The sequence below is a fragment of the Penicillium hordei genome, assembly GCF_028827395.1.
Source record: "Penicillium hordei strain IBT 12815 chromosome Unknown utg000001l_segment0_segment0, whole genome shotgun sequence".
Classification (NCBI taxonomy): Eukaryota; Fungi; Ascomycota; class Eurotiomycetes; order Eurotiales; family Aspergillaceae; genus Penicillium; species Penicillium hordei.
The window spans coordinates 8,158,370-8,175,825 of record NW_026623142.1 but is presented as its reverse complement, the minus strand read 5'-3'; the positions used below and the strand labels follow the sequence as shown (position 1 = coordinate 8,175,825).

General features: G+C 47.7%; 6 protein-coding genes across 6 annotated transcripts; 3 read left to right on the top strand and 3 right to left on the bottom strand.

The window, feature by feature from the left end:
* Positions 1 to 355: 355 nt before the first annotated feature.
* Positions 356 to 1,579, bottom strand: sar1 (Arf family GTPase SAR1; the record flags this gene model as incomplete). Its single annotated transcript, XM_056894174.1, has 5 exons — positions 356 to 396; positions 501 to 800; positions 920 to 1,025; positions 1,210 to 1,313; positions 1,561 to 1,579. The coding sequence occupies 5 exons, from the start codon at positions 1,577 to 1,579 to the stop codon at positions 356 to 358; spliced, it is 570 nt and encodes a 189-aa protein (XP_056759169.1).
* An 847-nt stretch (positions 1,580 to 2,426) lies between these two features.
* Positions 2,427 to 4,598, bottom strand: N7537_003115 (DUF2457 domain-containing protein; the record flags this gene model as incomplete). The annotated part of the gene is made up of 1 exon (XM_056894173.1): positions 2,427 to 4,598. The coding sequence occupies one exon, from the start codon at positions 4,596 to 4,598 to the stop codon at positions 2,427 to 2,429; it is 2,172 nt and encodes a 723-aa protein (XP_056759168.1).
* Positions 4,599 to 10,347: 5,749 nt separating this feature from the next.
* Positions 10,348 to 10,632, top strand: N7537_003114 (uncharacterized protein; the record flags this gene model as incomplete). The annotated part of the gene is made up of 1 exon (XM_056894172.1): positions 10,348 to 10,632. One exon carries the CDS (start codon positions 10,348 to 10,350, stop codon positions 10,630 to 10,632), a length of 285 nt encoding a protein of 94 aa, XP_056759167.1.
* Positions 10,633 to 11,494: 862 nt separating this feature from the next.
* Positions 11,495 to 11,714, top strand: N7537_003113 (uncharacterized protein; the record flags this gene model as incomplete). Its single annotated transcript, XM_056894171.1, is given in 2 exon segments — positions 11,495 to 11,626; positions 11,646 to 11,714. 2 exon segments carry the CDS (start codon positions 11,495 to 11,497, stop codon positions 11,712 to 11,714), a joined length of 201 nt encoding a protein of 66 aa, XP_056759166.1.
* A 1,675-nt stretch (positions 11,715 to 13,389) lies between these two features.
* Positions 13,390 to 15,012, bottom strand: N7537_003112 (uncharacterized protein; the record flags this gene model as incomplete). The annotated part of the gene is made up of 4 exons (XM_056894170.1): positions 13,390 to 13,584; positions 13,673 to 14,456; positions 14,523 to 14,901; positions 14,967 to 15,012. The coding sequence occupies 4 exons, from the start codon at positions 15,010 to 15,012 to the stop codon at positions 13,390 to 13,392; spliced, it is 1,404 nt and encodes a 467-aa protein (XP_056759165.1).
* Positions 15,013 to 16,057: 1,045 nt separating this feature from the next.
* Positions 16,058 to 17,336, top strand: N7537_003111 (alpha/beta fold hydrolase; the record flags this gene model as incomplete). The annotated part of the gene is made up of 3 exons (XM_056894169.1): positions 16,058 to 16,320; positions 16,378 to 16,580; positions 16,684 to 17,336. The coding sequence occupies 3 exons, from the start codon at positions 16,058 to 16,060 to the stop codon at positions 17,334 to 17,336; spliced, it is 1,119 nt and encodes a 372-aa protein (XP_056759164.1).
* Between the last annotated feature and the right edge of the window lie 120 nt (positions 17,337 to 17,456).

Sequence of the window (17,456 nt, the reverse complement as noted above, 5' to 3'; positions counted from 1 at the left end):
GGAAAAGAAACCAGCTAGCTAGCTCGAGCAAAAGCGCAGAACAGAAGGAACAAGGATTGAACAAACGTGACAAGATGAGCGAGGTACAGCGTTGTCAAGTAACACATTCAAGACATACAGGTACGTGCGGGGGTAAAGAGTTGGACTAGGTTTGTGGGAGGGGATGGATAGCGTAGCTAGATATTGGGTGTTCGGGTGTAGAGGAATGTTGGAGAAAGCCCAAAGCCCAAAGCCAAAACCAGAGATATTTTCATTTCACTTGGACTCTTACTCGAGTGGAATGAATATGGATTTGGGGTTGACGGGTCAGGGAAGGAAATCGGTTGCGTCGGGGGAACAGCGATGGACTCTCTGTTTAAACGTATTGGGACAACCATCTGATGCCCTCGCCGTATCCTGTTGGAGAAAGGAGAAAGGTTAGTTATAATCATTTCAAGGTGTGCTTAGCCACCATGCACTGTATATCCGATGGTATTTCCCTGGAACTCGACGCAACTTACCCTGTCTCATAACAACACTGCACATGAACACCTCGATAGGCCGGATACCCTCGAGAGGAACCTTGCCCTTACCAGTAGTCTGGTAGAGACCAAGCTGGTGGCGCAGCTCATCCTCACTGACAGCATCGGGGTGATCGATCTTGTTTCCGAGAACGAGGAAGGGAACCTTAGAGAGCTCCTCCATGGCGAGGAGAGCGTCGAGCTCGGCCTTGGATTCGGGGAAGCGCTCGTAATCCTTGGCGTCAACCAAGAAGACGATTCCGCTCACTTCGGGGAAGTAGTCCTTCCAGAGACGGCGGGCTGAAGGGAGGAGGTAGGTCCATTAGTTATGTTCAATCCCAAGAATCGTGGAGGGGTGTTGAGTTGCTTGGCAGTATGCTTGCGCCACATCACGATTCCCCATCAAAAGTATCACTCACCCTGCTGGTGACCACCGAGATCGAAGGTCGTGAAGCGGTTGTTGCCGATGGCCAACTCCTCGGAAGTAGGGTGTGCGGTAGGTTGCAGGACGGCAACACGGTCGTTCTGTTGAATATCCTGTCAGCAAACAAGCCCCATACAACGCCTAGTTCTTCATATCTCCGTCGTGCTATATCCAAGCTCCCAGATCTGTGCAACAACCCAGCGCAACCAGATCTGGGCCTTGTAGCCAGCGGAGTTGAATACCAAAGGGCTAGGCCATCTCTTCCCAACTTCAACACCAACTCACCTTCAACATGTGCAGCAGTGTCGTCTTGCCGGCATTGTCCAGACCGAGGAAGAGAAGCTTGGCGTGCTTATTGAGGAGGCCCAGCGAGGCCAGGACATCGTAGACTATAGTAAAAAGAAGCAAAATTAGTAAATTGCACCTTGTACTTCGAGATGTACATCCGATCACAAGCAGCCGGTACCGCAGCACAGCCGTCGCATGACTCGATATCGGAGTCGGAATGAAGACATATTCGGTTCCAATGCAGCTAAGCTGCCCAGAGAAACATCTCGCTCCCTCTTCCTCGGTGCTTGAGATCGGCCCCGGACGGTGACTGCAGGTGATCAGGTGTTGTGTCGGGAGGGTACTTACACCAGTTGACGATCCACATGGTGAAGGGCCGGAGTCAGCAAGTAATGGAATTTAGGGAGACGAGCAGGGATCACAGATTAAGATCAGTGACAAGCTGATTGGGGAGAGGTGGATGGACGGGGGTGGAAGAGATTGAAGCAAAGAAGACAGGTTTGATGTTGTTTTCGGGGATCGGGTTGGGTGCCTTAGGCAGGAAGACGGAATCCTCGCGCAGCGATAAGCTACGACTTGGGGGGCTTTGGGTTGATTTGGGTATTTGGGTATATATGGGATGATTTTGTAGATTATTCTATGATTTGTTGGGAGTGTTGATCATAATTGCGTACTTTTCTCTGAATCTTTATCGTGGCGAAGACTCGCCACTACTCGACCTTCATAGTTTGCTGTTACCATCTACTATAGGAAAAATGATGTTCATCTAAAATATATTTCATATTCACTCCCATCAAACCGATGGATCTCTTTATTCACAATGCAGAAAAGCCAGATAGGGGTATATGCACCGCAGCCATGCAAGACAACAAAGGAAGCGACCTCTAGCAAGTCCTCAGGACCGCCGTATAGAAAGAGGGAAAAGAAAGGATATAGATGTACTTCCGACAGAAAATGCAAAGAAAGAACCACCTCCGTGTAGGAATTATTGAAGAAAAGGGTGAAAGGGGGATAAGAGTAAGGAAACCATTCATGTGGACAACACGAGGTCGGCTAATATGTGTAAGAAAGCGAAAGGCACTCGGATCGCTAACCGAGCAGGGTAAAACAAAAAAACCCCGAAACCAAAAAAAAGGTGACAAAAAAGTAGGTATATACAGGTCAAAAAACGGAGGGGTGAAACTTTTTCATACAAGTTCCATAGGTAGAGATACCTAAACGGATAGGACGAGCTGGGCGTCTTGACCGACGCCGTAAGCTCTGCACCTCTCAGCAACTTCGAGGCCAAGCTCCTTCATCCGTTCGGCTCCATGGCCTGGAATAGGCCGTTTGCCCATCTGCTCTTTGGCAGCTTTGCGGCAGTGTTGACGCCAGAATTTTTCTTTGCGTTTCTGGCGCTTTTTCTCGAGTCCTTCGACAATGTCGACTGGGCCACGAGTGTGTAGCTCACGGGTACGTGAGTGTTCTTGCTCTGGTGACTCAGAGAATGGTGGGATACCTTGCCAGCGGTGATCTTTGTCTAGGCCGGCGAAGAAAGGGTTGGGGACACGGGGGAGTGACTTTGTGCGGACGAGAGGCCGGCGCTGAACTAAGTGACTGATGTTGACACCCCCGGGAGACTCAACAATGGGCATATCATCGGTGAGTTCCCAGGTGGCTGGGGTGGGCGACTTCGCTCTCAGGCGTGGAGGCGGGGACTTGAGACGCTTGGGAGAGGTACGGCCAGGGCGACGGGGTGGTGGGGACATCAAACGCCTAGGAGAGCGACGGGGTGAGTGCTTGCGGGCCTCGCCCTCTGGCCGTCCTCGAGTAATTTCATCACGGTGACCTGTGGAGGAGGGCACGCTGGAAAGCTCCTCCTCGGATGGTTCGAGGTCTTCGTTGTCCTCCGGATCGCTGGTAGGGAAACTGGGGTCGATATCTTGCGGGATGACAATTTCCTTAAGACGGCGGCGTTCTTCGAGACAAGACTTGTAGGCGAGTTCGAGGGGACGATCCTCGTCGAGAGTTCCACAGACGAAGTCGGTACTATCAGGAAGGTTCGGGGTTCTCGGACGAATCCCGATGCTCTTGGAGGTCTTCGAAGCGCGACGGCTAGTGACCCTTTGCACAGGGGCTGGAAGCCAGTTCGAGTGGTCGTCCGTCATCGAGTCGAAAGATGTGTTCGAGGCGCGGCGTTCCACGGTCGAGGGGCGTGCATCGATGGATTGACTGGTGGGTTCTGGGACACGGGGTGATGATCCCCAAAACTCAACGTCCGATCCATCATCGTCGCTCTCGTCCGACTCTGCAAAGCCTTCCTCGTTGTCCGATTCATTGCCGTCGTCTGAAGAGAAGTCATGCACAGTCTCGTCGTCGTCAGGAAGGTCTTCCATATCGTCTTCCTCCTCCAATGCCTCTTCTTCCGCCTGTTCGCCGAGCCGTCTGATGGCCATTTCTTTCTTCATACAGTCGTTCAAAGTGATCTTTTGCGTATAGTCCGCCTCCTTGTTCACCCATTCATCGTCTTCGTCCATAGAGCTAGCAAACTCATGGAATCGGGTAGCTTCAGATTCCTCGAATTTACCGAGTCCACTGGTGGGGACACCCTTGCGTTCTGTAGTTACAGAGACAACCTCCTCTTTGGAAACCTCCTTAGTGGTCTCTTTCGAGGTGGGAGAAGCTCTGCGGGCAGTAGGTGCAGGGGAGCCACGGCATCGCGGCCGGATGGAGGACTTGGCCGCGGGAGATCGCTCTCTCCGGCAAACAGTTTCCCGTCCAGGACACGCGAAAGTAAGTGTGGTTTTGCGCTTAATGGGTTGAATCGAGGCTTCCTCGGTGGGAAGCTCCTTTAGTGCCTGGGCTTTGGGTGGGAGTTCTTGTGACGCAGAAGGTGAGACGGGAGATCTCAACTCGCTATTATCATTTTTACGACCACAAGCGAAGCTAATGCATCGTTTGCGGCCAAGGTTGGCCTCGACGGAAGTTTCACTGGCATCGACAACCTTCACCTTAGGGGTTGGATTTTTCTTTCCCATCAACGCAGCATTCTTCATCATCTGAGGAGGTAAAGGTGGGCTGGGAGTATTAGACAAGGATGGACTTGTGAGGCCGCCGTCGCTGGTCAATTCGGCCGTCGAGACGCCACTGATGTTGCTATGAGGGTAGGATCGGTACATGTAGGAGTCGTAGTGGGAGGCGTGTGGATCGGTTGGGGACATCTCCGGGCTGCTCTTCAACGCGCGGGTGAGCAGTGATTCCTTGCGGTTCACTGTTGGCCGAGAAAGCACGATCTGATCAGGGTTCGACGTGGCGTTCATGACGTGTTCAGGGGGTTCATCGACATCCTCGGCCAAGTCGGCGCCGTCGTGGGCCGGCTTGCTGGACGAGTTAGGCGAGATGAGCATCCTCAATAGGTTGTGAAAAGAAAACGTTCTTTCTCCATCCCGAGACTGTGCCATGTTTCAAAAGGGGAAGAAAGGGTTCGCGGTATAGTTCCAAGATATAAAGAGAAGGATGAGGGTGAGGCGAGTGGCGTAGGATCGAGTTTTAAGGCGAAGTTGGGACGTTGGAAAGATACAACAAAGTCTTTCATTCAACAAAGGCTGTCCTTGATATCAATCAATGTTAAATCGATCGACCTTGAGGGCAGAACAAGATGTCCCGAGCGAGGACTAATGTCATGATATAAACCGCATGACTAGGGGGTATCGAGACGAAGGAGGGTGTTCGCCAAGATCGATAATTATTCCTAAGAATGGCAACTCAATGTTGGGGAGCTGGACTAGATCTGTTTGTCGAATACCTCCAGGCTTTTAAGGTCCGTGCTTTCGGAGGGATCTCGATAAAAGAAAAAAAGAAAGGAAGGTCAGGAATGTCGAGAATGTCAAAACGAGAAATGGAGTAGAGATTATAAAGAGGAATAAAAAGTAGAAAAGAAGGGGAAGTTCGGGGAAAGGTTGACAATAATAACAGAAACAGAATAGGAAGATCGCATAGAAAAGGTGCAGGGGTCTCCTAATGTCTTGGAGGGGGGAAGAGAGAGAGTGGGAGTGACGATACGGCAGCTCGGCACTGTCGTTTTAGGACTAGTTTGGGTGGTTTTAAAAAGTTTTTTTGCCCACGTTTTTTTTAATTTTTCAATTTTTCAATTTCCGTTCTTTGTAATTTTACTAATTTCCCTAACCTTTTTGGATTTCCTTTTTTTTTTTTTTTTTTTTTTTTCACACTTTTAACCCACTGAACCCCCAAACTGACCCCCATTTTTTGGAAATTCCCTTACAATGTATGGGTACGGAGTACATGGAATACTTGAATCTGTAGGGCCATGTTGTACAGCCTTGAGCCCTGGAGACCCGGGGACTGTAACATCTCTGACTAAAGATGTCTTGCCATTTATCCGCTGGACACGGTTCCTGCGCTACTACTTCGTACATTGTACCATAGTATATTTCTTTCTTTCCTTTATTACTATATTAATGTTCTATATTCATTCTGAGACACTAAGTGTACTCTGTAGTATAAAGGGTTTCATGTCGAGTATCGAGTGGACGATTGATGACTAATGTCTGTTGAGTTGGTGGTTGACTGGCTATGAGGGATTTTGTTGCTGGGACTAAACCCGTTTTAGACTGTCCTTTTGAAAACTCCCTGTTGAACCTGACCTCTCTTAATCTCTGAATGCCGTGACTGTGCGAATCCACTTGCCAACACAATGAAATTCTGGTACAGAGTAACTCCATACTGGGGAAAAATCTGGTTTAACATCCTCACCGTATGTTGTACATTGGAAGTTCTATATCTGTACATCATAAACCTCCACTGCAGGTAATTTATTTATTGAAGATGTATCGGTATGGTCATATCCAAGTTATAGAGGCTCATTCTCATAATATAACCCGGTATGAAAAAAGAAAAATACCACCCGTCGATTGTGCCTGAACGCTGCCGAGCCGTCAGCCTTGGCTGAACTTGCCCTAGAGCTAACAGGGTTAACAGAATGAATTCTCTTACTCGACCAAAACTCGTAATGAGATAATGATAACTGAAACTATAAACGCGCCGTACGCGCCTTCATGGGTTTCTACTTTAATTGTCTACGACAGGGCTCTTGGCGGTTTTCGCCGAGATCTCGAGTCATACCTGAATGCTTGGTATTGATTTCTCTTCCCTTGCTCCAAATGCGGGAAGACTTCTCTCATCTGACGTAGAGTGACATGGACTATATTAGTCAATTACTCGTTATCCCGTCTTAGCCTCACACAATCCCCATGACTCAAGCCCGTCGGAGTTTCTCGGGTAGTGGTTTTGGGTAAATGGCGTGTTACATATAGTACAATATACTATACGCCGTACAGGTTGTGTACAGAAGCACAAAGTAGTATCCACTGCCATCCGAACTGCACCTCAAAACGGACTCTTGGCTCTGCTCCTTCCCGGTAGATCAGTCTTGGTATACATAAACATAGCACATAGCCCTGGAGTACAGGCTGTGCCCCGAGTAATTTGTAGATAGAATCGATTATCTCCATTGGCTTTAATTCCAGTGCCAAGTCCAAAGGCAGTCATATTTTCTAGGGATGTCCAGCTTAACCCTTCCCCAGCACGGCCTCGATTGACCCTCCAAATTTAGATCTAAATTGCTTCGTCATTTAGAGGCGAAGTGATCATGATCGCCAAGTTGGGCATACAATCGATCTACAATACACCTCGCGGAGTACAGATGAGTTGAGTTTCAGCAGGCAGGTTGGTTTATCATCCATCTCCACATTAGTCACCGAGATCTGAAAGGAAAATCCCTTTCCATGCCCGACAGACAAGCCCGAGTAACCTGCATTAAGCTTACGAAGACTCCCACGTTGACAAAGAACAGCGGTCAGCCGCGATCACGATCTGCCCTAGACCGGCTGACCGGGCCAGATCTTCCCTGCGTAAACTGAAATCGCAAACCAGTTTCCAAAGTATATCGCATAACTCGGACAATAAAAAAACTCCCAGAAGAAAAGCAAAAAAGGAAAAAAAAAAGAGAAAAGAAATCAGCTCCACCAGTAGCCCGAAAGATCACCGAGGCTGACATTCATACTGGTTTCCCGGAGATATGCAGACTGCAGTCACAACCCCCTCTTGAAACCTGTAGGGTCATGAACCACCCGTTTAGATCGCAACAAGCTTCTCGAATCCGAGAAGATCACCCCACAGTCCATTTGTCCGAGCAGGCATAACCCCTGTAAGCACAACCCAAGCTCACTGGATTGCATGTTCTGAATTGGGTGAGTTTGGAATTGAATTGAGGAAGAAGCTTGTTAGCAACACAACGGCTTTGCGATGGGGGATTACCCTGGGCTGAAGCCATTGAATTCATATTGCAACAATTTTTCCTCTGTCGGACTTTGTTATTTTATTTACGGGGGTACATTTCAGATAAATTAGACAATGATACTTGTCTCCCGAGGGTGGACTTGCATATAAAGCGATTCGTTGTATTTTTATTATCTTGCTTCTTCAGTTTCCCCATAGGGAGAAGGCAGCCGGGGCGCAAAACAGTGTTTTGAAAATATACATCGTATCCAGAAAGGTACAAGGATACGAACGTACGCTACTCCGTACAAAGTCCTCTGTACTCTACATGCAGGGCAAAAGTTCCCGCGCTGACAGCGATATCGCAGACGGGAATAGAAACGGTTGATTTCTTGGCCACCCCTCACTCCTTGGACTTGGAATTGGGCTTGGACTCCCTTTCCCGCAAAAAAAAAAAAGGGAAAAAGGAAAAAAAAAGGGAAAGCGAAATTAGAAAGGGATCTAATCCTAGGCGGCAATTCTCACCATATGGTTGGGATGTTGTGGAATGGGCCAAGAAGACCCCCTCCCGATCCTTCGGAGAAGTTCTCCCTAGTGGAGTAGGAAAGAGTGAGAAGTTTGTACGACAGGAGGTTCTATAGGGGAATATGGTTTGATCTGAAGGGGTTACTACAGTAGCGCTGTGTTCGTGGCACGATGAAGTTGTGGCAGGGAATTTCTCCGCTCACTACGGAGTATCGTGGCACTCAATTGACGATTGACCGAGACCCGCTCTATACCACTTACCCCAAGTCCCCAAGTCCAAAGTCTCCTAAGTGTAAGCAAATGAAGGTCTACTACGTGTGTCTAGCGTAATAAGGTGTGAACTGTGCAGGTGGGGATACGGACTCCGACCAGGGAATGGCACGAGCGGGATGTTCATTTTACTCCTAGAACACTCTTAAAATGTATGTTGTATTCTCCTAGAACCCCAACTGAAGCGAAAGTGTATGTGTGTAATAACACTAGAATCATTGACCGGGAACACAAGGGGAAAGTGGAGCGAGTAGGAGCAAAGGAATTGGACAGATGCAATGCGCGATAAGCGGGACGGGTAAATGGGTTGGAAATAATCCGAGTGCCTGTACAAGACTATGAGGCATTTTCAATCCTCCACTTTGGGGCTACTGCACTGTGCCTGATGCAGTTATGTACTAACGCCATGTCGGCATTTGCTGTTTGTTTTTACCAATTGACTTTGGATGTTCATGTTTCTGTTCTTGGCTTCCATTCAACGACTGATTTGATTTCAATCTCTATCCCAATTGGGAAAGACGCTATCCTCTCTTTGTTCTGTCAATATAGGAATGTCACTTATGATCTTGGCAGACGAATATTCTACCCGAGAATAAAGAGAACCCCCTACTCCGTACATGTTTCACACAAAGACAATAGACAAGGGCTAATAAACCATACCAATTGCTGCTCTGTGCAGGATATCTCCAGTATGGACCATCCCAAGTCCCGATACATACCCCAATACCCCAGATCTACACATCAAAGAATCGACTGCCGAGTCGGACTCGGATGGCTAATGCCAAGTCCACCCCGTGCCTCACACTGGTAACACCGTTCCATTGAGCAGATTTCCCCAGAGGAACGTCACAACCTTAACACCAACCTCATGACGTCCCCGCCAAGACAAACCTGGGGGTTCACAAAACCCTGCCCGGAAAGACAGGTAGAACAAATAAATGATCTACCCGGCAGTGCATAGTGCAAGGAGATGGCTACTTGCTCAAGGCCACACCGGAGGAATGCTTGGCGACAGCGCGAGGTGAAACAAACTGCCAAGATCTAGGCAGTGAATCTTAGAATGCGTCCGGTACGACGTGAGCTGTGGTATCGAACCCTTCTGAAGAACAATGAGTATTTCCGGGGGTGACAATACGGGGTAGAAAGAGCAAGGAGAAGGAAAAGAAATGCCGAGTTCTCCACAAAGGGGGTTGAGAGGTTCTATTGATCTATTTCGATACACCCCCTTTCTTGAAGAGTTCTTGGCACTAAACCCTGTGATAACCATCCGCTCCATAATAGGATCCCCCCTCGATGCCAAGCACTGTGCTACACAAGATCGAATTCTCAAAAACGAGCTCGTTGACGCCTGGTCTCGGTAGTGCGGTTATCGAATGCCAATGTATGGGGGAATGGTCTCGCCAAGGGCGATCATGGTGATCATACCGACACGACGAGCTGCGTGAATATAGTCTTGGCACCGGTCTTGACTATTTACATGCTATTGTTTGTGCCAAGCCGTAGCACGGAGTGACAATAATGCGTCGAGTTAGGGGGTTACAGTGGCAGTGCTGTGTTATTTTGGCTCGGGATCGACGGGCTACAGGCTTGGCCGTTTGACTCGGTCCGGTCCGATTGAGATCTGTAAGTTGCCAGGGTGTTGAAAGCCTGTTTATGCACTGTCTATTACCTGGTTATTTTGGTGCCTAGTACGGAGTATGTTGGCACGGATTTTCCCTTGCAATAGATAGTTATGCGTACGAATGTACGATGCATACAATTCATCATCGGGAATACGATACGATCGACACTGTGGCGTCCCTTCATCTCTTCTATTGCAAATATACAGAGTAACTATCCAGAGACCTGCGCGAACAAATATAGCAACCTCTCATAGAGCATCGACATACGCCTTGGCCCACGCCACTTTGCGCAATATCGCGGCTCTTCCCATCGCTATAAGCCTTCATCCCTGCAAATCCACGTAAGATGCGCCCGAACTTTTGAAAGGTCCTAGGCACCGGAATACCTACCCCCGACATTCCTGACATTTCAATTTCAACGTACGTATCGCCACCGTTCAACATGACAGGTGCAAATCTTCCAGAAATGCTTGATAATCAACCCCACCTGCCCATGGACCTCCTCTCCGTAGAACATGGTTTGGCCTCACGTTTGATCATCGGGTCCGAAATCGACTTGCCAATGATCGTCCAGTTGAACCTGGGTACATGGGAATCCCGTGCGCGTTCAGTGCACGGCATCGAATGCCGGGGAATTAATCCTTGGGTGAGTCCGCAGACCGCGAACGGAGAGAAGAACCTGGAACGGTCGCATCTGGGTGTTAGGAGTCGGGAAGAACTCGGCTAGCCACTAACATGACCATCTGACAGTTCCAATCTTATTATAGGTATCATGGCGGTCGCATCTATGGCCCAACTGACCATGATGCAATTTGAGAAACTTCGCGCATGACACAGCGACGATTATTGAAATTGTCTATATCTCTATACGATATAGGCGGTATGATATCATTTTTAATAGGGCGAGATGACACGGGACTTGAAACACGTGTCGGGTATCGCCCATGCGAAGCAATATTGAATTCAGAACCAGAACCAGAACCAAACCTACAATATTAACCAATATATTGTAAACCGCATACGGAGTACATATGTACACAGGGTAACGAAGCGGCAAAAGAAACGACACCAGTTCCAGCAGTTTCATGTCCATCGCAATAACCCCAACCACAATACATCCAACCACGGAATTAATCATCGACGATCACCGAAAGAGGGAGGAGATGAGCGCTATCAGCGGGAGTTATCTCGAATAAAACCCGACCTACGTAATCGCGTCAGAACCTCCAATACGTCGACCCGTCATTCGCTCGACCGCCAGCCAATCTCTGGCCAATACGACCCCCGTTCTAAGCAGGGACCCTTTTAAAGGCGATTCTAGCGGTTGCGGATAATGCGAGCGCGGGATTAGTCGGCCTGTGGATGGATTTGATATCATATCAGCTATCCATGGGTTCGGAGATGGGGGGCTTGAGCTTCTAACTTACTTTTAACGTTCAATATACGTTTTAGATGCTCATTTGACACTCCGCACGGGTGACATCACGGATGGAGATGGGTGTGGGACAATGATTGAACGCGTAGATGGTTACTATGCTTGCATGTGCTTTGATCGTTACCTGCACTAGGTACGGTCGGTGCCTTTCAATATGGCTCTACGTCAGATCGGTGTGGATCTACACCGTACGTCAGTGCTTGCCCTATACGATGTACGACGTCGGGCTTCTGGTGTGCTTCTGGTATGCAACATATTGATGATAGATGGCCGTGCGATCAAGATTGTAAGTGTTTATTGGTAAGATAATGTGGGGTCTCCTCTATTGTTGGGGATCTTCGTGGGAGATATATGTTGGTGCCACAACTGTATGATGCGATATCTGCACTAGCAGAAATGATTTGATATGAGATATCTCGTTGATAGAATCACAGGGCATGATGGTGACGCTTTTTATTTTCGATATCGGATTAGGATATTCAAACTGCTTTCTTCTGATTCGATGTTTCAAAGTGTAGGGAAGCACAACTGTATATCTCACTTCCTAAACTGGCAACCATAGTTACAGTCGAAATACAATGTACACACACTTGTATGAATCAGTGAATTATCTCATGTATTTCCCTTTCATGTTAAATAACTCATTTTAGCACTATTCTGGTTGTTATTCATGTGTCACCGACCTGCTCTCAGTGCTGTCCCTAGACTTGATACTATATAAAATGAGTCATACATCTCTCTCTCGACCTCGTGACAATTAGATCCCGTGTTTGAGTAAAACGTCTGTTTGCAATATCAATTTGCGTCATAGTAAATGCATCAATATTCAACATCATCCCCCATCAAACTCCCTAACTCTCTCAACGTCTAGATGACTCATTGATCTGACTCACAAATTGCACGTAATAAATACAATACATTTATTGTATGATGCGCTGTTTCTGAGAAGTATTGATCCTCATAATCGCATACCGTGCCTCCTTTAGAACGACGAGATCTTTAGTGATAACAATGAAACCTAGGCTGCCATATTGATCAGAACTAGTCCAAACAAGATAGGGACGAAGTAAGCTAAACACCATCATAGGGTGAGGCTTAAGCTAGTCCTTTTGATCTAGCATTAGAGTCCTACCAACATCAACAGCAAGCTTGGAAGTTGCCTACTAGGTCGTCTGGAATATTGGAATATTGCTATGGCTGAATATATATTGACATATGGAACAAACTAATCCCTTAATACCTCAGGAGGAATACATCCATTTTGCTTGTCTTTGCCACTGTCGCTGTGTGTATCCCAGCTAGCAGTACACCTCGCCCTTCATTTACACTGAAAGTATACGGGATATAAGAAACTGTGGTCATATTAGGACACTCCCTCGGAAATTAGAGTTAATAGATCCAAAAAGAGGTGAGTCAGATAGAATGAAGCGAATATTTTTTTCATAACTCGTACACATTTTACGAGGCTGAGGGGTGACAGTGGACCTTCTCTGCTTCGATCATTGTCGGCTATGTCTTCTATAGACATTCTATCGATATTCTATTATACGATGCAAGCATCATCGACCAGGCAACCACTCTCATTTCCACGGAATAAACATCTTCTTTTGATTTTGGATTCTATTTGATACTTGTCTCTTTATAAAAAGCCAAGTCGGGATTGTTTCCCAAAAAGAAAGCGAAACGTAATAATAAAAGGACGAAAATAGGTTAGAAAATCAAGGAATATTATACTTAAAGGGCTTTTGAAGAAGTCCTTTTAAAGGCTAACGGCTATCACCTTTTACTATAACGCAGGAAAAGAGGGATAAAGCTAACATGCTGGTTAACGCGACCCATATACCCCTTAGAAAAATTGTTTATTATAGGCTGAGTGTATCTGTCAGGAGGACGACATCGAAGTGCATAGTGTAGATAGGGGATAGATAGATTGTTAAAGAAGCCAAGTTACAGAAGCTAAGAAATCCGACAGTATCTTTCATAATACAAGAGAAACTATCGGAGATTTAGCTAGGGTCTATAACACGAGCCGGTCCTAGCGCGGAAACCCTATAACATGACCACGCCCATACCTCCAGGCCTCTGGCTGTCCAAGCAATCTGATGCATCTTCATTGACCGCTGGACCTACCTGGTAATTGAAGAGATAGTAATGAAGGCGGCCATCGCCAGGGCTGAAACGAAGCTTTTCTAAGAATAGATCGTTGTCCTGGAGCTGAAGTGCATTGAACACATCAAACCGAGCCTGATGACGTATATACCAGTTAGCTCGAGAATAAGGGAGGGATGGAAGGATGATAGTTCCGGGTTAACAGAAACCGACATGACCTTGCCTTTTTTGCCAAGATAAGGGCATCGTTGATAAGACCCTGAACGCGCTGCTGAAGGTTCGGAGTGCTGTCCGTCGATGCATAGTAATACAGATATGCGGTTCGAATCACGTCATTCTGGGAGTGCGAGAGCACCGCAGATTCGATGGAGTAAAAGGAGACAAAATCCGTGATCTTCCGGGTTTCTAGATCTTCCACAACATATGCCCATACCACCCGTTTGCTAGAGGCTTCTTTCGCCTGGCCGGCTCCAAAGAACAACAAATGCCTGAGTTCGTCTATGCTGAATGTTGGACTGATATCGAATCGCTGCAGATATCGCCCCAGCAGCTCATGGACGGCATCCAGGTCATCCGCTTGCATGAGGCGCAGGCCCGGTGTTTGGGTAGTGCTTGGCAGATGATACTTTGCAATCTGTCGGGCCTTTGTGGAGCTCGATGGCAGGTGCGAAAAGCCGGACTCGCACAGTTTGAGCCAATTCAGGGGGCGATGATAGTATCGGCATGATGCCACCGGAGTGGGCAAGACTGCCGCAGCGGTATAGATGGCCTGGTAGATGTCTTGGAGGTAGCAGCGCCGGGTAATCTCCCTGATCAAGAGTGGCGCCAGACGCTTTGAGCGAAGTCTTTTGTGAATACACAGAAAGTTGATTTCGATCACCTTAATCGTTTGTGCATGAACATTGATGTTGGCCGGCAAACCACTAATGAAGGCGACTAGTTTTTGCGATGCGGAAGCGCGCACTCCGATGTGCCATTGCTTCTGCCAGCCTGGAGCAGTTAAGGCCCTGCTCGTAAGAAGATAAATTCAGCACTTGAGGGAAGATCTCGGTTTTGGGTAGGAATTAACCGACCATCTCAAAAACACCGGCGAGTAGTTGAGTCGGAAGGTCGAATCATCATCCTCGACGTAATGATTTGACAGTAATTCATGCAGCTCGCCCACCTCCTTCTCATCCTCTGGGTCGATTGTTCCCCACTCAAAGCCGTCTAATAGTGGGTAGGGACCTTTTGGCACTTCGTCTAGATTGATCACCTTGATCGGCCCTCCCTTTGTTTTACCACCATCCTCATTGAATTTTGGCACTGGCTGTGTCTTCCAGAACTTGTAAGATTCGATATCTTTTGCTTCCTTGCCATTGTCACTTTGGCTCTCTGCTATCTGGAGCTTTGCAAATAATTCGGATACTGTTGCTTTATCTAGGTTGACACTTGACTTGGTCAGGGATGGGTCTGTTTCTATTGTCAATAAATCCTGTTTGATTTCACCCATTCACCCATTCTCTCTTTTGACTCACCACTGCTAGATGGCAAATGATCCCGCGCCGTATTTGATTCCTCCATTCTGTTCTGAATCTGCTAGCTCTTCTCCTGAAAGGAACACGGAGTTTCAGCAAGTTAAAGGCTAACAGCTATTGCGACCAATATCAAGAGATTATCCGTGGGAGCAGGGGAGAGAGGCGCGCGGGGGAAGGGGTGTAGCTCATTTATGGTAGCCACTCTCAAAAGCCAATGCAAGTTCATTTGTAGATTATGGTGCATATTCGGCTATCTCCGCGCAAGTGAGCCGCAGGATTTTAGTACATGGGCTAAGCATGCTAAGCTACACGTTTTTGGAGTAAGCGAGAGGTTGTGCTGGACAGCGAGCATTACCAGAAATGTGGAGACGATGTGAGGGACTAAGAGGCGGATACCCCGACGGAAGGCCGGAGAGAGTCTGCTTGCCTGTGGGTCATGCACTGACTTGGAAGAGAACACATAGCCGGAAAACACAAAGAAGATTGCCATCATCGGGAAACCTGAATAGATCGGACGGAGGATCGGAAGCTGCAGGATATATTGGTGGTTTCCGAAGCCATATATGTTCCATGTGGTTCCGCAGATAGACTCGACTATAGTGATGGACAAAGACCACCACAGCGGCACAGCCTGGAAGACTATCGAGATACTGCGTAAAGAGTGACCAATCTGAAGGGCCCATCATACGTGTGAAGGTTATTTAGATAGAATTGACTTGGCAATTCATAGATTTATAAAAATTTGGGCTTCTATATCCGGTATTTCCCCGAATGCTCTTAATGGCTTGTGCACATTCCATGAGGCTGGGGGGATGAAAGTGGACCTTCTCCGCTTCGATGTTCCCCAGTCTCTCGATATTCCATCGATATCCTATCGACGTGGTATATTGATATACCGGCAAAGAGGCCAATGGAAGCCAATCACTTAGATTGAAAGGAGAAATGGGGGCCAAAAAAAAAATATCAACCTCAGGCCGCGACACCAAGGCTTATCTTTTGAGAGATGCCTATTCTCACCTCAATACGAGATGGAAATCCTTCCCCTCTATCTCTAACCATCCATGCATCTCTCCATTTGGACTGTCTAAGAAATGGAATATAACCCAACATCCCCCCAATCGTTTGCTGCCTCTTATGTTTCCAACTCCCGCTTCCATCGCTCTTTCACCATCGAGCCAACTTCTACCCATGGCCCTCTCAATGTGACTTACGGCGAGTACGGCCGTCAACCTAATGAGAATGGGACTACCCCGACACTCCTCTTTTTGCCAGGCATGTTTTCATCCCGGTACATCGGAATATGTCTACACACAATTGCCGATAAATGGGGCGTGCGCGTTTTAGTTGTTGATCGGTAGGCGTACCCCAGACCTCTTATATGCAACATGAACTAAGGTTGCATCGCATGTAGTCCCGGAATGGGAAATTCAACCGATGTGCCGCTGGCGCAGCGAGTCTCCACTTGGATCGAGACCGTCCCACGGCTGTTAGCCCATGTAGGCATCCAGCATGTTTCGTTGGCGTCGCATAGTGCTGGTACTATGTATCTGTTTAACACCTTGTATCACTGTCGGGATATTCTGGATCCTGAGAAACCGATGGTCACTCTGCTAGGTATGTTGCATTTCTCACGGATCAGTATACTCCTTTTGGGCACATTCCTCATATTGGATGGGCATATCCTAACATAAGAGCTCGGGATCTAACCACACGATAGCACCATGGGTCGATCCTGCCAAATCAGGAACCACCTCCATGAAAATGGCCCAATATATCCCTACTCCAGCCTTCAAGCTCTGGCATCATATCCCACGTCTCTTTCTCGCCAATGATGGATCTGCAACAGCGACGAGTGGAACGATGATTGCCAAACTCACTGCCTCCTTTCCCTCAAAGAGCGGCGATGACCAGGCAAAGAATCGTCTCTACATCGCGCAGAACTATGGACTAGACCTAGACCAGCAGAAGGAGATAGACTCCTCCATGATGCAGTATATGTTCAAGGAGGACACGGTTGGCTCTAATAGCGAGGCGCTACAGTGTCTACGGAAGGAGCCTAACACGTGGGGCAAATGTGCAGACTACGAGGTCTTTGTGCGCGAGTTGGTAGAGCGTGAAAGAGGACGAGATGGAGCGCCATTGAAAGTTCAGGCATTGTTCGCTGAGTCTGATAGTATGATTGGCCAGAAGGGCCAAGCTTATGTTGAGAGATGTTGGCATCAAGTGGATGATGGGGACTCGAGGGGCGTGCTTGAATTCGATTCGAGGGTAGTGTCTGGCACTGACCATGATAGCTTGGTACCGTGCGCGGAAGTGTGGGAGAGCATTTTCAAGAAAATGCAAGGAGCGGAAGACCATAGTTCAATATAGTTCGTGATATACCATTGGCTTAACCTAAGAGCTACTATATGTCCATGTATATATGTGTACAGCGTATACGAAAGAGTGCGTCTACGGTTAAAGACTCAGGAACGTGGATGAAAGACGAGC